Consider the following 20,000-nt stretch of genomic DNA (forward strand, 5'->3'; position numbering starts at 1 on the left):
GGTACCGGCAGGCCAAGCGAACTGCAGCCCGGGTGGTTATCGAGGCAAAAACTCGGGCCTGGGAGGAGCTCGGTGAGGCCATGGAGAAGGACTATCGGCTGGCCTCGAAGAGATTCTGGCAAACCGTCCGGCGCCTCAGGAGGGGAAAGCAGTGCCCCACCAATGCTGTTTACAGTAGAGGTGGGGAGCTGTTGACCTCAACTGGGGATGTCGTTGGACGGTGGAAGGAATACTTTGAGGATCTCCTCAATCCCGCCGTCACGTCTTCCATTGAGGAAGCAGAGGCTGAGGGCTCAGAGGCGGACTCGTCCATCACCCAAGCTGAAGTCACCGAGGTAGTAAAGAAACTCCTCGGTGGCAGGGCACCGGGGGTGGATGAGATCCGCCCTGAGTACCTCAAGTCTCTGGATGTTGTGGGGCTGTCTTGGCTGACACGCCTCTGCAGCATCGCGTGGCGGTCGGGGACAGTGCCTCTGGAATGGCAGACCGGGGTGGTGGTCCCTCTTTTTAAGAAGGGGGACCGGAGGGTGTGTTCCAACTATAGGGGGATCACACTTCTCAGCCTACCTGGGAAAGTCTATGCCAGGGTACTGGAGAGGAGAATACGGCCGATAGTAGAACCTCGGATTCAGGAGGAACAATGTGGTTTTCGTCCAGGCCGTGGAACACTGGACCAGCTCTATACCCTCTACAGGGTGCTGGAGGGTTCATGGGAGTTTGCCCAACCAGTCCACATGTGCTTTGTGGATTTGGAAAAGGCATTCGACTGTGTCCCTCGCGGCGGCCTGTGGAGGGTGCTCCGGGAGTATGGGGTCGGGGGCCCTTTACTAAGGGCTGTCCGGTCCCTGTATGACCGAAGCAGGAGCTTGGTTCGCATTGCCGGCAGTAAGTCAGACTTGTTCCTGGTGCATGTTGGACTCCGGCAGGGCTGCCCTTTGTCACCGGTTCTGTTCATAATTTTTATGGACAGAATTTCTAGGCGCAGCCAGGGGTCGGAGGGTGTCCGGTTTGGTGACGACACGATTTCGTCTTTGCTCTTTGCAGATGATGTTGTCGTGTTGGCTTCATCAGACCAGGACCTTCAGCATGCACTGGGACGGTTTGCAGCCGAGTGTGAAGCGGCTGGGATGAGAATCAGCACCTCCAAATCCGAGGCCATGGTCCTCAGTCGGAAAAGGGTGGTTTGCCCACTTCAGGTTGGTGGGGAGTTCCTGCCGCAAGTGGAGGAGTTTAAGTATCTTGGGGTTTTGTTCACGAGTGAGGGAAGGGTGGAACGGGAGATTGACAGACGGATCGGTGCAGCTTCTGCAGTAATGCGGTCGATGTACCGGTCTGTCGTGGTGAAGAAGGAGCTGAGCCGCAAGGCGAAACTTTCGATTTACCGGTCAATCTACGTTCCTACTCTCACCTATGGTCATGAGCTCTGGGTCATGACCGAAAGGACAAGATCCCGGATACAGGCGGCCGAAATGTGCTTCCTCCGCAGGGTGGCTGGGCGATCCCTTAGAGATAGGGTGAGAAGCTTAGTCACTCGGGAGGAGCTCGGAGTAGATCCGCTGCTCCTCCACATCGAGAGGGGTCAGCTGAGGTGGCTCGGGCATCTGTTCCGGATGCCTCCTGGACGCCTTCCTGGGAAGGTGTTCCGGGCGCGTCCCACTGGGAGGAGACCCCGGGGAAGACCTAGGACACGCTGGAGAGACTATGTCTCCCGGCTGGCCTGGGAACGCCTTGGTGTCCCCCCGGAAGAGCTGGAAGAAGTGTCTAGGGAGAGGGAAGTCTGGGCATCTTTGCTTAGACTGCTGCCCCCGCGACCCGGCATCGGATAAGCGGGAGAAGATGGATGGATGGATGGATGGATAGTAGTAATATTGTTATTAATAATAATAATAATAATTATTATTATTATTATTATTAATAATAACTTATGATAATAAATATAAATGAATGGTAAAAATTATATTAATAAGTACAATGCAAAATGTTACTGATAATAAGAATTAATATTATTATTAAATAATTAATATAACAATAAGGATGATAATAATAACAAAGATAAATATGATCATTCATTAAAAATAATAATAATAATAATATACAGTATAAACATGCAAAAAACTTTTCAGGCAGAACGTGTATGATTTCAAACAGACATCTCTTCCTTCTTCTCCTCCTCCTCCTGTTGCTAACTTTCTCTAAAACTTTTAGATGCGCGCACACACACACGCGCGCGGCCGCGTACGCACACACACACACACACACACACACGCACACGCACTCTCTCTCTCTCACACACACACACACACACACACACGCACTCTCTCTCTCACACACACACACACACAGCTGGAAGATCAGCAAGTGAAAAGGAACACGGAGCGTAGAAGAAGGAACAGGAGCAGGAGAAACCTTGATGCTGCTCTCTTCACTCCTCACGAGCTTCTGGACTTTAGGATGTGTCGCGCGCTGCTGGTTATTAATGTCCCGGTCCTAATGTCACTATAAAAGAGTGTGGTGTTTTGGTGGGTTTTTTTGTGGAGTTTTTGGTGTTTTTTTTTCCGTTCCCTCGCCACTCCTACCGAGCCGAGCGCCGAGCGCGCGCGCGCGATGCCAGCATGCGCCCGGTGACGCTGCCGTTGCTGTTGTTCGCCTGTCTCGCGCTCCGGAGGCCGGCCGCGTGCCTGGAGCGCGTGTCCGCGCGCGAGCGCTTCAAGGTGGTCATCGCGCCGCTCATCTGCAAGCGCACGTGCGAGCGCAACGGGCATTGCCGTGACACGTGCGAGCACGGCAACAACACCACTCTGATCGGGGAGAACGGACAGGCCGCTGACACCCTCACAGGACACGGCTTCAGAGTCGGTAGGTCCATCCGTCCATCCGTGCATTTATCCATCCTTCCATCCGTCCGTACATTCATCCATCCATTCATCCACCTTTCCATCCATCCTTCCACTCATACATTTATCTATTCAAACATTCTTCATCCTTCATACACGCATACATGTATCCATCCTTCATCAGTACATCCACCCATTCGACTTTCCATCCATCCTTCCATCAGTACATTTATCTATTCGTACATTCTTCATCCATCCATCCATGTGTACATGTATCCATTCGTACATTCTTCATCCATCCATCCATGTGTACATGTATCCATCTTTCCATCTATACATACATACATACATTTATCCATCTATCCATCCTTCCATAAATATTTTCATGCGTAAATTTATTCATCCATCTGTCCACCATCCGCCCATTCATCCATCTGTGTGTTCATCTATCCATTCATACATATATCCATCAGTCCATCAATCCATCTATCCATCCATCCATCCATCCATTTATCCATCCATCTAATACAGGACTGGTACTTTAACTTCACTCTCTCAACTCCACAACACTCCTTTATTTATTTATTTATTTAATTATTTTATTCACCTGCTTCAGACTGAAAGTTGCCTGAATGTGTCAGAAACAGGAAGAACCTCTGACGTCACACTCACACAGTAATAAAGCACTTAATCTTGATGTTTTATTCGCTTAATCTAACGTTTGGTGTGTTACATTGTTTTAACCTCTTAAGAAACCAAACGTCATCTGTATGATTATCCGCTGGATTTTCCGTGTGGTAAACAAAACATCTAAGGTAATATCATAGCACAAATTGGCGACTTCTACTTTCATGACACTAGTAGAGCAGGTTGTCATGGTTATGATGTATAAGACTCGATCGCTTTATCATCAGAGGATCTTCATCGTACATTAAACAACAATCAGAGCAGCAGCTCTGGCCAGAGGTGGTATTACAGTGGTTTTGAGGATGTTCCAGCATACTGGGTTTTGGTTTCTACGTAAAAAGGTGACGCGATTCGATGTGATTTGATCCTTTATCCAACAATCATCAACTATCAAAAGGTCCTAATGCCATTAGGGCTCTCTGACCTATCGCTGAATTGCATTCTGGGATGCCAAGTCCACCATTTCCACCTACTACTGCGAGACCTTGATTATAACATTCTACTACTACTACTACTAATAATAATGAAATCTGCAATCAGCATTTTTAGGAGGACAAGCACCAACACCAACAGTTTACGTATGAGTGTAATTTCACGTGTTTCCTTAAAAAAGCTTTTTTTATTACATTTAAGTTACGTTTTGTAATATTATATATAGTCCTCTAATATGTTTATTCAAATAAATCTAATTACAGTGTGTTTATTGGGGCGGGGTTTCACTTACCAAAAGAAAAGACTCACAGCCGGTCGTCACATGACCTCCGTCTTTATAAATGTTTTTTTTTAATGTCGTTACAATCAGACAGCAAGTTTTCGAGATATTTTGAATAAACGTGGATCACCACTGGGCCCGTTTTAAACATGAGCTTATGTGCCTGCTGTAGAAGTCTCTCTGGTCTGGCTTCTTTTCTTCCTTTCGAGTTTTGTAGGGAAAATGCTTTTTTCGGAGGACGTTAAGTCTCCGCCTCCACAACGGCCACAACGCCGGCGTTTCTTCGCACTCACGCTTCGTCAAACACTACAATTACGCCAGGGTTTGATTCTTTCCTGGGGTTTCAAGCGCCACCAGATAGATTGGATTTTGCCTTTCCAGGCCTAAACTTTGGCTTTTTGTGGACTTCGGTGTAAGGCACTAAACGTGGGAAAGAAAGAAAGAAAGAAAGAAAGAAAGAAAGAAAGAAAGAAAGAAAGAAAGAAAGAAAGAAAGAAAGAAAGAAAGAAAGAAAGAAAGAAAGAAAGAAAGAAAGAAAGAAAGAAAGAAAGAAAGAAAGAAAGAAAGAAAGAAAGAAAGAAAGAAAGAAAGAAAGAAAGAAAGAAAGTTCAATTTTTCTCTTTGTCTTTAATGCTTCCCCCGTATTGTGACTTTTTCTGTACTATTGTGCACAAAGTAAAAGCTGAGGTGCCATAGAGTCTACCCAGCAGGGTCTTTAGTCTAACACACACACACACACACACACACACACACACACACACACACACACACACATGGCAGACACACTGGTTTTCTCCTTCCAACATGTATCTCCTTCTCCAGTTCTCTAGAAAATGTTTCCACTCTTTAGTAAGAGTAATGTCTGTGTGTGTGTGTGTGTGTGTGTGTGTGTGTGTGTGCGTGTGTGTGCGTGTGTGTGCGTGTGTGTGCGTGTGTGTGCGTGTGTGTGTCTGTGTGTGTCTGTGTGTGTCTGTGTGTGTGTGTCTGTGTCTGTGTGTTTCATCCTCTTCTGTTTATATCTGCGTGAGGAGGAAGCTAGAATCCGAGTTAATACACATCCGAGGTAATTTGTTATTTAAAGCCAAGAATGTCTGAGACAAATGGGGCAAAACGATTGTGTGTGTATGTGTGTGTGTGTGTGTGTGTGTGTGTGTGTGTGTGTGTGTGTGTGTGTGTGTGTGTGTGTGGGTGAGGAGGGGGTGGAGGAGTCTGATTTTGGTTTGTGCTCTCACACAGGGTTATTTTGGAGCGAACGTGAACCGAACCCTGAAATAAACCGATGCGGCAAAAAAGAAAAGAGGAAGCTGATTAATGGTCTAGAGAAAGCTACATTTATGGATATTCAAGGCCAGGACGGACACACACACACACACACACACACACACACACACACTCTGTCTCTCACTAGTCAAAAAATGCAAGTCAACAAATGCTAATCAAATGAAGCTAGTTTTTTTCATCAAATAACTAATTAGTTAATATGAGGCAACAATTTGCAGCTAATGTTCAGCTAGTGATACTTGCCCATTAATGTGTCCCTTGGCAATCTACAGAACAAAAAAATTATAAAACCAGTGAAGGAAATGGATGGATGAAAGGAAAAAATTCATGCTAGTGCACCCAGAGACCCAGTGTACAATTGTGTTCCTTCAAGTTTGTGGACGTTTGAAGAAGAAGCACAAATGGCTGGAAAAGTTGCGTGTCCCAAATCGTTTGACCACACAATGTATATAATAATAATAATAATAATAAGCATGGTGTTAAAGGGGTTAAACCCTCTTCACTTGTCTGTACAGTTGATTGAAGCGAAAAGAAGACAAAATCTTCCCTTGTGCTTTAGTGGCCTGAATAATCCATCATCGTTCTCACCGTGACGTCTGGAGACAGTCCAGGTTTTTTTTTTTTGAGTTGTAGCGATTCCAGCATCTAGGGGTGTTTATCATAATCTGGCATACAGATATCACAAATTTGTATCACTCCATCATCTTGGAAAAGATCTAAATTTTTTGTGCTCGATGTCACAACGTTTTTGCTGTGATTTGTTTTTATGGATCGTTAGCGGAAAACACGCAATTTAACCGACTCTATAATACGCTAAACCGAGAATTCCGGAAGATGTTCCGATACATCATTACGATACGTTATCGGGATAATTTTATTCCCTGATAAGGACCAAAGCCCTGGCATCCGACAAATCACATTGTATTGATTATAATATCGTGACTATTGTATCTGAATCTCTTCTTCCTCATGTAGAGGTCTGGTCCTGGTCCTGAGGCGTGTGAAAGCGAGGCAGCCTTTGCTTAAGACACCCTGCTGCCATTACCAGACGTTGACTCACTGAAACTAAACAGGAGAAAAGCTCTTTTAAATCCTCGCCTCGTTTCTCACACATGAAGCTGTCTCACTGGCGCACCTTGCATACTTCGTAGTACAATTGATCTCGAAGATGTCTGATTCAGGCAGGTAAAAAACACTACGTGAATTTTTCATGCTGACTGCACCCTATCCACATCAGTATCGGGCTTTACTTACACCCTTGTGGCTGGATGAAATCACACAAATCTTCACTATCCACTAATCTAGTGGAACATCTTCCCAGAAAACTGGAGCTTATTATAACAGGAAATAGAGACTCAGTGTGGAATGGGGTGGTCAAAAATGTGTCCACAATCTTTTGCCTTTATAGTTTAGATAAATAAAGTAATCCACACAGTATAATTAGTGAACTGATAAAAATCCATCCAAGAGGTGGTTTGAGCGCTGTATCTTGGAATGAGATCCAGAAGTTACACACACACAGCTGTGGTGTGTGTGTGTGTGTGTGTGTGTGTGTGTGTGTGTGTGTGTGTGTGTGTGTGTGTGTGTGTGTGTCGATGTTGGCAGGTTTCAGGCTCCTCGAACTTCCCACGCAGACACTGAGGTTCTAAAACACAGCGTGGTTATATAGCGATCCAGCCTCGTGGACAGGATGATGAGTCACCTGAGGTTTTTACTGAAGTGGGTGATGTTTGTATTGGTCAGCTGCAGCTCACACACAGTCACTGAATGTTTGATGAGGACTTCAAGTATACACAAGCTGCCACATATACACACTCCTTTTATTGTGTTTTTTCTTGCCTTGTTTGTACAGGTACAGCCATGGTACACACATTTTAAAATTTCTAAATTGTGTTTGTGTGAACCTTTAGAGCATTTTCGTACCTTAGCTCATCTCGATTCTTACATGTAGCTGTCAACACTGCATCTTCTCCTGTCGCTGCAATTCCCGCCTCATACACACGGGATTCCTCGCAGTTAATCCGAATACAGACGCAAAATACCGTATTTCCGCAACGCTCTCCGCAAACGAAGATACAAGTTGTTTGGGGTTGTTGCTAAGGAGGAACATTTTGGGTCACATGACAAAAAATATATAATATTAAATATACAAACATCTAGGGTGTGTTTTTTTTTTTTTTTTTGGTGTTATTGCTGTTCAGATGTTTCAGTTTACTCAGTTTGCACTACAACGTAAAATTGATAAGTTTTCGGATTGAACTGGATTAACGTGGACGTAGCCTCAGGGTCACAAGTTCATGTTTCAGAGTAGCCACAACACACACCTGAAAATGTTCCATCACACACCTCTGACACTGGGGACTTCTTCCAGTGTTAACAGACAACTAACAGTTTATTTGACTCAAGTCCCTATGAGGCAGCTGTTACCATGGGAACCATGACGTCTCAGTCTACATCTACACTAATCTGGATAAAATTGGAAACAGCGTTTTCGTAAAAAAAAGAAAAAGGTCCGCATTTACACTTTCGATTTTCACTCATCCACACTGAACCGTCTGAAAAATGTTCACATCCCTGTACCGCGCATAATACTACCCGCATCATTTTCGTCTGCCGTTTGTTTACTTTCCGGCTCTTTGAAACGCCACGGCAACAACTAAAAATGCATCATCGTTTTCGGAGGTCTCAGTTTTTACACCTTCCACAATTCGAATCGAAAACGTTTTCAAATGTATCCACTTTGGAGCACGTTTTCATTAAGCTACGTTTTTGTTGACTGAGAAAGGCCAAAACGGAGAGAAAAGTATGCATAGGCAAACGTATTAGTGTGAAATCACTCATTCCTTCTGCACCAATCAGATTTGAGGAACTCCATGGCCTTGAGTTACTGCGAGAAGCAAAGGCTGAGATTTGTGTGTGAAGACGCTTTTTTATTTCCCCCTAAATGCTTTCAGGTGTTTTTTTTCTTTTTCTCTTAACAGATCACATATTCATCCATTCCCTTTGTCTCCTTTGTCCACCCCTCGACGGTCAGCATTCGGAGAGGACGCACGGTCCACGTTACAGCCACGTTCTCCTTCTGCTCTTTCTGTTTCGCTCTCCTCACTTTCACACACATACGCCACATATTTTCATCTTTTTTTCTTCCCTCTTCTCATTTTCCCAGCTTTGCTTCTTCCACCCTTTTAACTCTTTCTCCCCCTCTCTCTCATTCGCTCTCTCTACTACTTTTCCCCCCTTTCTTTTGCCTGGTAGTATTCATGGAAAAAAGCCGTAGGTCATGGCTCAGCGTGGGCCGAGTGTTGAAAAAACCACAGCAGAAAATATGCCCGTGTGTGTGTGTGTGTGTGTGTGTGTGTGTGTGTGTGTGTGTGTGTGTGTGTGTGTGTGTGTGTGTGTTTATGTATGCCCCTGTGTGAGTGTGTGTGTGTGTGTGTGTGAGAGACTCTTTGAGACGAGTGTTTTGCTCCAAATGATCTGTCGTGGGTGTGCTGCGTCATCAGCTGCTAGTGATAGCCTGTGTTTAAGGTCTTTACGAGAATAAGCACACACACACACGCACACACGCACACACATACAGGGCCTTGTCTTTTACAACCAGCGGTGACTTATATTGGTTTATGCTTACTCACTGGAGCGTCCAGCTCTGAGGTTCGTCTCCACAGTCTCTCTTTCTCTCGGGTTACCGATATCAGATCGAGCTCCGTAATTTGTCCAGGCCGCAGTGTGGAAAAATTTCTCCTGGCTAACGAGTGGTTGGAAATTTTCACCTACACTGATCTAATCTGCGCAAATCCCCGTCAAACAAAGTGGGAAAAAAATTTTACTCGGGAAGGTCACGGCCCCAGTGGCTAACGTTTTCCCACCAAAGCTTTTTTTCCCCTTGCCGTGAAAGAGGCCAGTTATTTACAGCTCTCATTAGAGAACTGCTGCAGCGGAGCAACAAATAAGAGTTTCTCCTCAGAGTTTGCCGACACTCAAACGCAATTTTCCACAAAAACTTAAGTGGAAACTGATTCATGATCACCGTATTGTATTTATAAATCCCCCTCCTTCATCCGTAACTAATTTCTTTCGAAATCACCTCACGGGCTGCTCGCTAAACCGTTTGTTTCTCTTTCATTTATTGCACCCTGTTTTGTTTTAGGCTCCAACTAAATAGCAGATAAAATAGCTAGCCGAGCTGCCGGGATTTCTTCTCCTCGCACATGCTAGCACATTTTTCACACAGATTTAACTACTACTACTAATGAAAAGCATATTCAGAACAAAAACATGAGGAAATACAAGAAGTTTAGTTTTTTGAAGTCTTTAATGGTCAGACATTGTGTGTGTTTCTGAATCCTGAGGCAAATTGTTTACTTCAGAGAAAACATGTATACAAATATAAACAAATATATCAATTAATTCATTAAAATCACCTCAGGCAGCATTCTACATTAATATATATATTTATGTAACATGTTTATGTCTCGGTTTCCGCTACGGTAACTAGCTAACAGGCTAGCAAGCGATCAAAATAGCTAGCAAGACCTGTCAGTTTAATGTTAGCACTTAGCACATTCAATAGGTACGTTTCTGGTGTTAAAATGAACTTGCTTAAACACTGATTTTGAAGAGAATATGTGCTGTATAGGATTTAGGAAAGCTTTGAGCTAAGCAGCTAAGCGTTTTTGCTAGACATCAGCACGTTTTTAATAGTCAGCTAGCTTATATAGTCATCGTGAGCTTCAGCCTGTGAGGGAGTTAGCTGATATATGAAAAACCTGATGCAGTAACAGGGAATTTAATGGATGAACGATGTACTATACTATGGATGAAGGAGTGTGGTGGTGTTTTTTTTGGAACATCTCATTCCACATCTAGTCCCCTTTAATGCTATAATAACCTCCACTTTTCTGGAAAGATTATCCACTAGATTTTGTGGAGATTTCTTTGTTCATTCAGCCACAAGGGTGTTAGGTATTGATGTAGGTGAGGTGAGGAGGCTTGGGATTCCATCAGCATTTACATTAATCCCAAAAAAGGGTGTTCTGTAGAGTTTGAGCACTATAGCAGGCCGTTCAAGATCTTCTACACACTTCCAACCCACCATGTAAAGCAGATCTTTATTGGGCTGGCTTTTGTGCCCAGATGTCATGCTGGAACAGAATTGGGTCTTCTAGTTCAACTGAAGGGAAAATGTCATGCTAAATCATTCACCACCTACACACACACTTAAGTTCATTAATAAATCATTAAAACATCGAAACACCAGAGAATGAGAAATACCATAAACACAGGTGTGTGTGATTATGAGTAATGACCTTTCTACAGTCTTCTACAGTCAGTTGGATTCGAGGAACTAGGTGCTCCTGAGGAGAGCAACTCATAAATTAGCTCACCATCTGAGATCATTGTACACCAACTCCTCTATGCCTGAGTCTTTAAATCTTCAATGATGGAGAAACAGCAGATGTAGAAGGTTATTTTGCATCTTGATTAAGAGGTTGTTTATCCTTAAAGTCCAATGTCTGAAATCTTCATGAAGTGGGATCCAACTGGAGCTGGAACCTCTCGCGGGGTCGGGATCTTCTTTTTGAAAGTCTGAAATCTTCATTAGGTGGGACATAACTGGAGCTGGCTCAACTTCTGGGTGACTTGGCATGAATAGAGACTTCACTCTGATTAGATTAGATTAGAATTAGATTGCAGCTAATGAACCGGATTTGAGATACGTGCTCTGACTTTCTTGATGCTGGGGAATTGTGATGCAAACCGACTCTGGGATGTTTTCCCTTGGACTCGCTGCTCTTTGACGACCGCGCAGGCAGTTTTTACGAATCTCACAGTTTGGCAGTCAAAGACAGGCTTCTTTATTTGTGTGTGTGTTTGTGTGTGTGTGTGTGTGTGTGTGTGTGTGTGTGTGTGTGTGTGTGTGTGTGTGTGTGTGTGTGTGTGTGTGTGTTTGCTATTTAAACAGCTTGCTCTTTTTCTGGTGCTTTCCCGGTTGGCCCAGGAGACCGGAGGTTCACAATCAGAGATGAGTGTTTGCGTTTCACCCTGATTTGTGTGTAATTGTGGGTAATTTCCGCTCAGGTGCACATCTGTATATTGCGTGCTTGTGTTTGTGCGGCGTGAGTTGATGATGTGTTGTTTATTGCTGTGATTAGTTTATAGAGAGATCCAGAAGTGTTACTTAAACAGCATATATATATATATATATATATATATATATATATATATATATATATATATATATATATATATATATATATATATATATATATATATATATATAGTGTGTGTGTGTGTGTGTGTGTGTGTGTGTGTGTGTGTGTGTGTGTGTGTGTGCACTCAGTTCTCAATGTTCTCAGACTATTTTTAAGAAGCTGCGATTATGTCATTTATTCTGGGCTGCAGCTCTTTTTCTCTCTCTCTCACACACACACACACACACACACACACACACACACACACACACACACACACACACACACACACAGAAATAGCGTCTAACTGTAGCACTTATATCGTTTTTAAACTAAAATGCGAGATCTGTACTCTTTCTTCTCTTTGTTCACTGCTACATCATATGCACTTGCACACTTACTCCTAGCATCAATTAGACACACACACACACACACACACAAACACTACTGTGTAAGAATGTCTGGGCCTGTCGCTGGGCTGTTAAGTAAAAATAAAGAAATCCTGACGTCACCCGGAGGGAATGTCCTGCTTTTAGAAGTTGTTGACCAGTTCAGAACACTGAACTCATGCTTTCCTGCTTGTGCCAAAAAAAGAGGGCACTTTCATAAGTTATTTCCAGAACACATTTGGGAAAATAAAGTCAAAGATTTAGATTTTAAAAAATATTTTTATATGGTGGTTTTTCTGCAGGATAAGTGAAATGTGGGGCATGAAAGGGCAAGTGGTCACTCTGTGGTTAAGGCTTTGGGTAACTGATCGGAAAGTGAGTGGTTCAAGCCCCAGTATTGCCAAGCTGCCACTCTTTGGGCCCTTAAGCAAGGCCCATAATCCTTTATGCTCCAGGAGCACTATATTATATCTGACCCCAGCTTTATATCATCATGCTGTAAAGAACAGGTGACAAACATAAATCACTTTTCTTCTTTGTTTGTTTTTTTTCCAGGACTCATTATTGAAGGAATGATTCGATTTTTTCGATTTCAAGATTGTTTATTTTTTCAAACTGAGCATAAGAGACTTATGGAATAGTTAAGATGAGCATTTAGATTTGTAGATGATGTTGATGATATTGCTCATTTACAAACTGGGACAAATGAAATTACTTACGCCGGCATTGTCTGTGAACGACATTTCACCATTTGCTCACAACTTGAGATCAGTAATGATTGCTGAAGTGTTCATACAGAGTTTAATAGAGTTTATTTTGGTCATAATGTTATGATTTATTATGGTCATAATATTATGCCTGGTTAGGGTATATAATGTTAATATCTTGGGCAATTATGTAAAATAAGTTCAGTGTCTGACTTTTTCTGCCATCTGTTCCACTGCTGCTACACATTTCATACAGTATATTTCAATCAAATTGGAAATTAGTGCTGGGATTTGAACTCATGACCTCACGCACACACGCGCAGAGCCTGTGTTTCAGTTTATAATCTGTTCTGACTTTGATCCACCGCTATTTAAACACCTGTGAATTTAGTGCTTCGCTGTACACGCACTACACCCTGCACACCGCCGGCTTGTTCGGACAAATCGATGCACGAAACGTGTCGGGTTTCAGAGAAAAATTAAATCTTGTGTGTAAATGTGTGTAAGTATGTGTAGATGTCTAAGCAAGATTACCAAGTAGCTGAGGCATGACAAGTATGCTAGTGGGGAGGGAGGGAGTCCCATTCTCTTTCTTTCTTTGTGTGAGAGAGTGTGTGTGTGAGAGAGTGTGTGTGAGAGAGTGTGTGTGAGAGAGTGTGTGCGTTACGGCTGAGTAAAAAATAGGAGTATAGAGTAGGATGGTAAGATTCAGCGATTCACATCGGCGTGAAATATAGCGATCTGATGGAAGTTTGCATTTGTATCACAATGCATTGTTTTTAACATATTTGCATCGGTAACAAACGATTTATTTCTATATAATTATTAGTACATGCGCTGTACTTTTATTATTGGAATAAATTTGTGACCTATATTTGACTGTATATGTAAATCGATTTCTCACCACTAAACTGTTTTTTGAGTGCGTTCTGCTACGTGAGTATCGCCAATACTACGGAGACCGAAGTGTGTCCTGAGAGTCACATAGAATATGGATTAACATGGCAGAGGTAGAGCTGCGTCTTCCCGCACACAGAACAAGATTTTTTTGGTTTAATTTCATCTGTTTGTTTTTTTTTGCACTACAAAGGCATGTTTGTGAAATGGCCGTGCGTTAGAAGTAACTTAAATCGAATCGGATCGCACTGCATCGTAATTGGGGAATCGTTATCGCAACGCATTGGGAGCTGCTTCATATATATCTTTAATGTATCTTATCATCGGCTATGCTTTGAGATGCATAAAAATAGGGTGGAACGTCTTCCCAGAAGAGTGGAGGTTATTATAACAGGAAATGGAGATAAAATGTGGAATGGGATGTTTTAAAGGAAGCACATACCAATGTTATAGACAGGTGTCCACAAACATTTGCCCATAAAATGTATATTTCAAATACAACAATGGATTTGAACTTACAATTTAGAGACATCAAAAACAGTAGTGTCACACACACACACACACACACACACACACAGAGAGAGAGAGAGAAAGAGAGAGAGAGAGAGGAATCTGATCCTGAATAGCACTTGGCCGTGAGATGCAGAGGAAGCCCTGGCCCTGGATTTTTATTTTTTTTTGTGTGTGTGTTCAGTCGATCTGGGAAATCAATTAGAGCATGATTTTGGCTGACGCTATTAGAAAAGACTCCATCTTCCTTTCAGACATTTTATTACCGACGTGGGTTTGAGTTATAACGACACACTGCATGTTGGGACACACTGGGATGTTAGCGTAAAGCTGGTCTCGTTTTAACTCTAATACACACACTTTGTCATTCAGTTGCCCGGATTTGCTGCTAATTTGACCGAGCAAAAGTTAGACCCTTTTTTTTCTTCCATATTTGCTTTCAGTTGCAGTTTTCATAGTCACAAATGAAAGTGTCTGCACTCACGTCTAGAGTTTAGTACTGCTGCTGGATAAGAGAGCTGGGGTCCAGTCTGGAATGCATACTAACTGCCTTTTCCTTCCACTATTACAAAAAGAAACAGTGGCCACAGATACAGACAGGCTAATAAAGCTAATATAGCTCATTAAAAGTATTTAAAGGGGTGGTGTTTGATGCAGTTTTAATGATAAATTTTTTACAAGTTTTAATCACAAACCTTTTATTTGAAATGTTTTATTTGTCCAAGTTATTAGGATTTTTTTGTTTGTGTGTGTGTGTGAATGTGTCTGTGTGTGTGTGTGTGTGTGTGTGTGTGTGTGTGTGTGGGTGTGTGTGTGGGTGTGTGTGTGTGTGTGTGTGTGTGTGTGTGTGTGTGCGCGCGCAGTGGGGTGGGGGGGGGGGGTAACCTACCTACCTACTTACCTACCTATCTATCTGTCTGTCTGCTTGTCTGTCAGTCTGAACTATCTATACTGCCCACCTGCCTACCTACCTATCTGTCTGTCTGTCTGAATTATATATTCTACCTGTCTGTCTGTCTGAACTGTCTGTCTGTCTGTCTGTCTGTCTGTCTGTCTGAACTATCTATCCTACCTGTCTGTCTGTCTGTCTATCTATCTGTCTGTTCACTCTTTATTTGTCTTATTGTCTTTTGGTTGTTTTTCAGTGTGTTTTTCCTTTTTCCATCTCTCTTTTTTAGATTTTTCTCCAATCGCCATTGCTTTTCCCTCTCTCCCTCTCTTTCTCTCTCTCTCTCTCTCTCTCTCTCTCTCTCTCTCTCTCTCTCTCTCTCTCTCTTTCTCTTTCTCTTTCTCCCTCTCTCCTCTCTGCGGTTTCTATTCAGGCATGCAAAGTGAGTTATGGAAGGAGGAACACCCAGTTTGGGGGAATTGTGTGTGTGTGTGTGTGTGTGTGTGTGTGTGTGTGTGTGTGTGTGTGTGTGTGTGTGTGTGTGTGTGTGTGTGTGTGTGTGTGTGTGCTTGTGTGTAAGGAGAGCGCGTGTCAGAGAGTAATAGACAGACAGACGCTGCTATTTGTATGAAGAAATCTTTTGATATGTTTTGCTTTAATGTGTGTGTGTGTGTGTGTGTGTGTGTGTGTGTGTGTGTGTGTGTGTGTGTGTGTGTGTGTGTGTGTGTGCGTCTGAGCGCATAAAAGCAGTAGTTTAGAAAATTGTCTGTCTGTCTGGAATTCTGGAAAACTCAGCAATTAACCCAGCGTGTATGCATACACACACACACACACACACACACAAACACACACACAAACACACACACACACTGTAACCTCAGTCTCACACTCTGGGATTCTGATCCCTGTCATTACTACACACTTTCTCGTTGTGACCTCACACAGCCACAACATTACACTGTGAATGTTCGCTGTTGCCATATAAGGAAAAGGGGAGGGGCTTGCTAACATGCTAATCTGGTTCATTTCCTGGGAGCAAAATTTAATTTTAATTCTAGTCAACAAGCTAACAGAATTTATGACATAAATTCAATACACATTCATAAATAGTGTGTAATTTTAGTGCTAAAGATAGTCAGCATGCTAGCATGTGCAGTCCCGACAGGATTCGTCAGGGTTCAGATATACAGTAATCCCCTGCTTTACCGCTGAATAGTACTGAATCTCGTGACCCCGGTTTATGGTAGAATTGCATTTGCCACATAACTAATTCGTTTTGGCTGGTTTTCCCGGGTCTTTTGCAGATAGCACGATAGAACCAAAAACTTACAGGGAATAGTTTTTATGGAGTTTTATGTTGAAATAATGAAATGTATTAATAAAAGTATAAAATGAAGTAAAATGTTAATACAGTACAGTAAGCACTTCCTTATTTGGCAATGTACATACCATAAGAAATGACTAGCATTACAGTACAGAAAACCGTAGGTTTCCTCTGACATCAAAAAAAGGTGGAGTTAAAGACATGCGCTACCAGATTTAGCAAATGAAAGTAAAGAATGCAGTGATGTGTATCTTTAACTCCACCTCTTTTTAAGTCATAGGACCCTTCAGCCAATAAACAAGCAGATAGCATTCGCTGATGCTATCCAACAATTAGCTAGCCTGAGGTTCATCAAATACTAATAGTCAGGAGCATAAGCGTTACCTTTAATGCTAGTCAGCAAGCTAGCCTGCTAACCTGACAGCATTACTCACGAGATCTTCAAAACCTGTTAGTTAATACTTAGGCTTTTCCATGCTATTGCTAGTCAGCAAGTGAAACCTGAACGCATGCTAACCTGAGCCCATTTTATCATCCAGTTTTAATGCTAGTCATTAAGATAGCATCACAGAATTTAGGGAAATGTTAGTAAAATTCAGTAATTTATGAATTTCCTCCACTAATGCTAGTTAGCTAGCACAACAAGCTAACAGTATGTTTTTCTAAACTGTTTAGAAATGCAGATCGTGTGTTTGAGATGAGGCCTCTCTGGGACACGTGTGTAAAACGTCTACGAGAAAATGGCCACGAGTGCGTCATGCACCCCTTTACTAATTGTAGTATTTAATCACCTTGGTTACATATCCACTGGCAGTGTTGACTGAGGTTCCTGAGTGCACGTTAACAGAGGAAGACGGTTCAGACGAGGCCCGTCAGCAAGTCTGCTAGCGTCTGCTTTATTAGCTGTCTGTCTGATTAGCGCTCGAGTGAAGCTCCCTGCTCTGGCAGGAGCAGAACCGGTGTGACATCAGATTTATAGAAAATCGTCTGAATTTACTTCGCTTGGTGAAGTTTGCTAATAAATGCACGCGTGCTCACACACACACACACACACGCACACACAACCACACACACATAAACATACACACAACTACACACACATAAACATACACACACCTACACACACACTGCTCCATGACCCAGAAAGCTGGGTGGTTATGGCTGTGTGAAATGAGGCGTGTGTGTGGGTTGCACTCACTTCCTGTTTTCCTCTAAATACAGAGCTCATAAACGTGAATGTGGCTCATGTTGATGACGTCATTAGTTTAACCTCACTTTCTCTGTGTCTGCCTGTCTGTTTGTCTCATTCTTTATGTATGTCTGTATACTGTCTGTCTTTTTCCTGTCTGTCTCTCTGTCTTTCTGCCTGTGTGTCTGTATCCCACCTGTCTGTATCCTCTCTGCCTGTCTGTCTATCTGTCTGCCTGTGTGTCTGTATCCCATCTGCTGTCTATCTGTCTGTATCATGTCTCTCTCTGTTTGTGTGTCTGTCTGTGTCTGTCTCTTTCTTTTCTTTGTCTGTATCCTGGCTGTCTGTCTTTTTGTCTGTCTCTGTGCCTGTGTATCTCTTTCCTTTATGTCTGTCTTTCTCTGTACTGTTTGTCTGTGAAAATGCCTGCCTATTAATCAAATTCCTTTCTTTGTATCGGGCCTTAATGTCGGTCTTTATCCTGTCTGTCTCTACTGTCTGTCTATTTGTATGTCTATCTGTTTATTACATTCCTTTCTTTGTATCTTTCATTTATGCCTGTTTGTCTCTCTACTGTCTGTCCATCTGTATGTCTTTGTCTCTCTGTGTATCCTATTTGGAAGTCTATCTCTCTCATTTCTGTCTCTCGGTCTCTCTGCTGTCTGTCTGTCTGTCCCTTCTGTCTGTCATTTCTGTCTGTTTTTCTTCTATGTTCCTTTTTATCACTTTATGGTATTTCTCTGTCTATGTGATCTTTTTCTTTTTCTTCCTTGCTGCATCTGTCTGTCTGTCTGCCTGCCTGTCTATCTATCTATCAATCGCTTAATCTCTGTCTAGCTGTATCATTTCTGTTTATCTGCTTTCTTTATTGGTAAAAGTCAGCATAGCCATCGTGTTCCCCCCCCCCCCCATCTCTCTTTCTCTTTGGATTATCATTTTTCTCAGTATTTCTACTTGATGAGTTTTTAAGATGTATAATTATAATTTGCAACTCTTCTCTCTCTCTCTCTCTCTCTCTCTCTCTCTCTCTCTCTCTCTCTCTCTCTCTCTCTCTCTCTCTCCCTCTCTCTTCCTCTCTACACAGTGGTGTGTCCCCTGACGTGTGTAAATGGAGGTGTGTGTAGTAACCGTACACACTGTCTCTGCCCACCGGGTTTCACAGGCAGACTGTGCCAGTTTCCTCTCCGCACTCAGGCCTCACGCGGCAACAAGCAGCCGTTCTACACTCTACAGGCAAGAACACACTCCTCCTCCCATTCATCACTCACTCACTCACTCAGACATCTTCTCCTCTTCATCATTATTTACTCACTCACACTCCTCCTCCCATTCATCACTCACACTCCTCCTCCTTTTCATCACCCACTCTCACTCACACTCCTCCTCTTGTCACTCACTCATTTACTCACTCACTCACTCACTTACACTCCACTCCTCTTCATCACTCTCTTTCTCACTCTTCTTCATCATTTTCGCTTTCTCCTCTCTTCATTCTCTCACACTCTCCTATGTTCACCTCTTTCTCTCCCTTCCTTTTTTATCACTCTCTCTCACTCCCTCTGTAGGTGAGGCCAGATGGTGCGGGTTTGTCAGATTCGAGTGGATCAGCTGGACGCCAGCAGCTTACACACACACACTTTACACTGCCACTGCCCCAGGGCACCGGCCATCACTCATCTGAGGGTAACACACACACACCCACACACACACCCACACACACACACACACACACACACACACACACACACACACACACAGCATCCTAATTTCTGATGCTCCTTGATAATATTTACCCCAATATTCTTGTCCTCAGTGCAGTTTAATGTACGTGTCCATCATTCGCCCGACACCTCCGTCGTCATCCAATCTTTCGACCATTCCGAGGCTAAGCTTCCTAAAGGTGTGACACGCCTTCCTCCACTGACACAAAAGCCCAGGGGGCGGTGCTTTCAGGAGACCACGCCCAAACAAGCTGTGAGTGACAAAAAAAATTAGGCTCTGATTATGATGATGATGATAATGATGATGATGATGATGATGATGATGATGATGATGATAATAATGATAGATTGTACATTGTACATGATACCATTTCCATCACTCTTTTCCTACTGCATTCTCTGTTGCTCTTGATCTCTTCCTTCTTCTTTTTTTCACCTTTCCACCATTCTGCCATTCTCTCTTTCCTTTCTTCACAACATTTGTTTTATTGTCTCTCTGTCTCTTCCTCTGTCTCTTTTTACTTTCTGTCTCTCCCCCTTCTATCTATCTATGTCTCTGCGTTTTACACTTTGTCTTTCTTCCTCTATTTTCTCGTCTCTCTTTCCTTGTTGTCTTTCTCTCTTTCATTTTCTTTTCCTCTTTACCTCCTCATTGATCTCCCTCTATCT

At 42.8% G+C, this 20,000-nt stretch overlaps 1 protein-coding gene across 2 annotated transcripts in view; it reads left to right on the forward strand.

The window, feature by feature from the left end:
• The first annotated feature begins 2,290 nt into the window (after nt 1-2,290).
• The window catches only part of ltbp3 (latent transforming growth factor beta binding protein 3), a 37,179-nt gene continuing 19,469 nt past the window's right edge, over nt 2,291-20,000 (forward strand). For both annotated transcript variants that reach the window (XM_083530793.1, XM_083530794.1), the window contains exons 1-4: nt 2,291-2,856; nt 18,695-18,843; nt 19,176-19,293; nt 19,424-19,584. In XM_083530793.1, the coding sequence (XP_083386919.1) occupies nt 2,613-2,856; nt 18,695-18,843; nt 19,176-19,293; nt 19,424-19,584 (672 nt within the window). In that variant the 5' untranslated portion in view covers nt 2,291-2,612. The remainder of the gene's footprint in view (nt 2,857-18,694; nt 18,844-19,175; nt 19,294-19,423; nt 19,585-20,000) is intronic.

Source organism: Silurus aristotelis (genome assembly GCF_946808225.1).
Source record: "Silurus aristotelis genome assembly, chromosome: 26".
NCBI classification, from domain to species: domain Eukaryota; kingdom Metazoa; phylum Chordata; class Actinopteri; order Siluriformes; family Siluridae; genus Silurus; species Silurus aristotelis.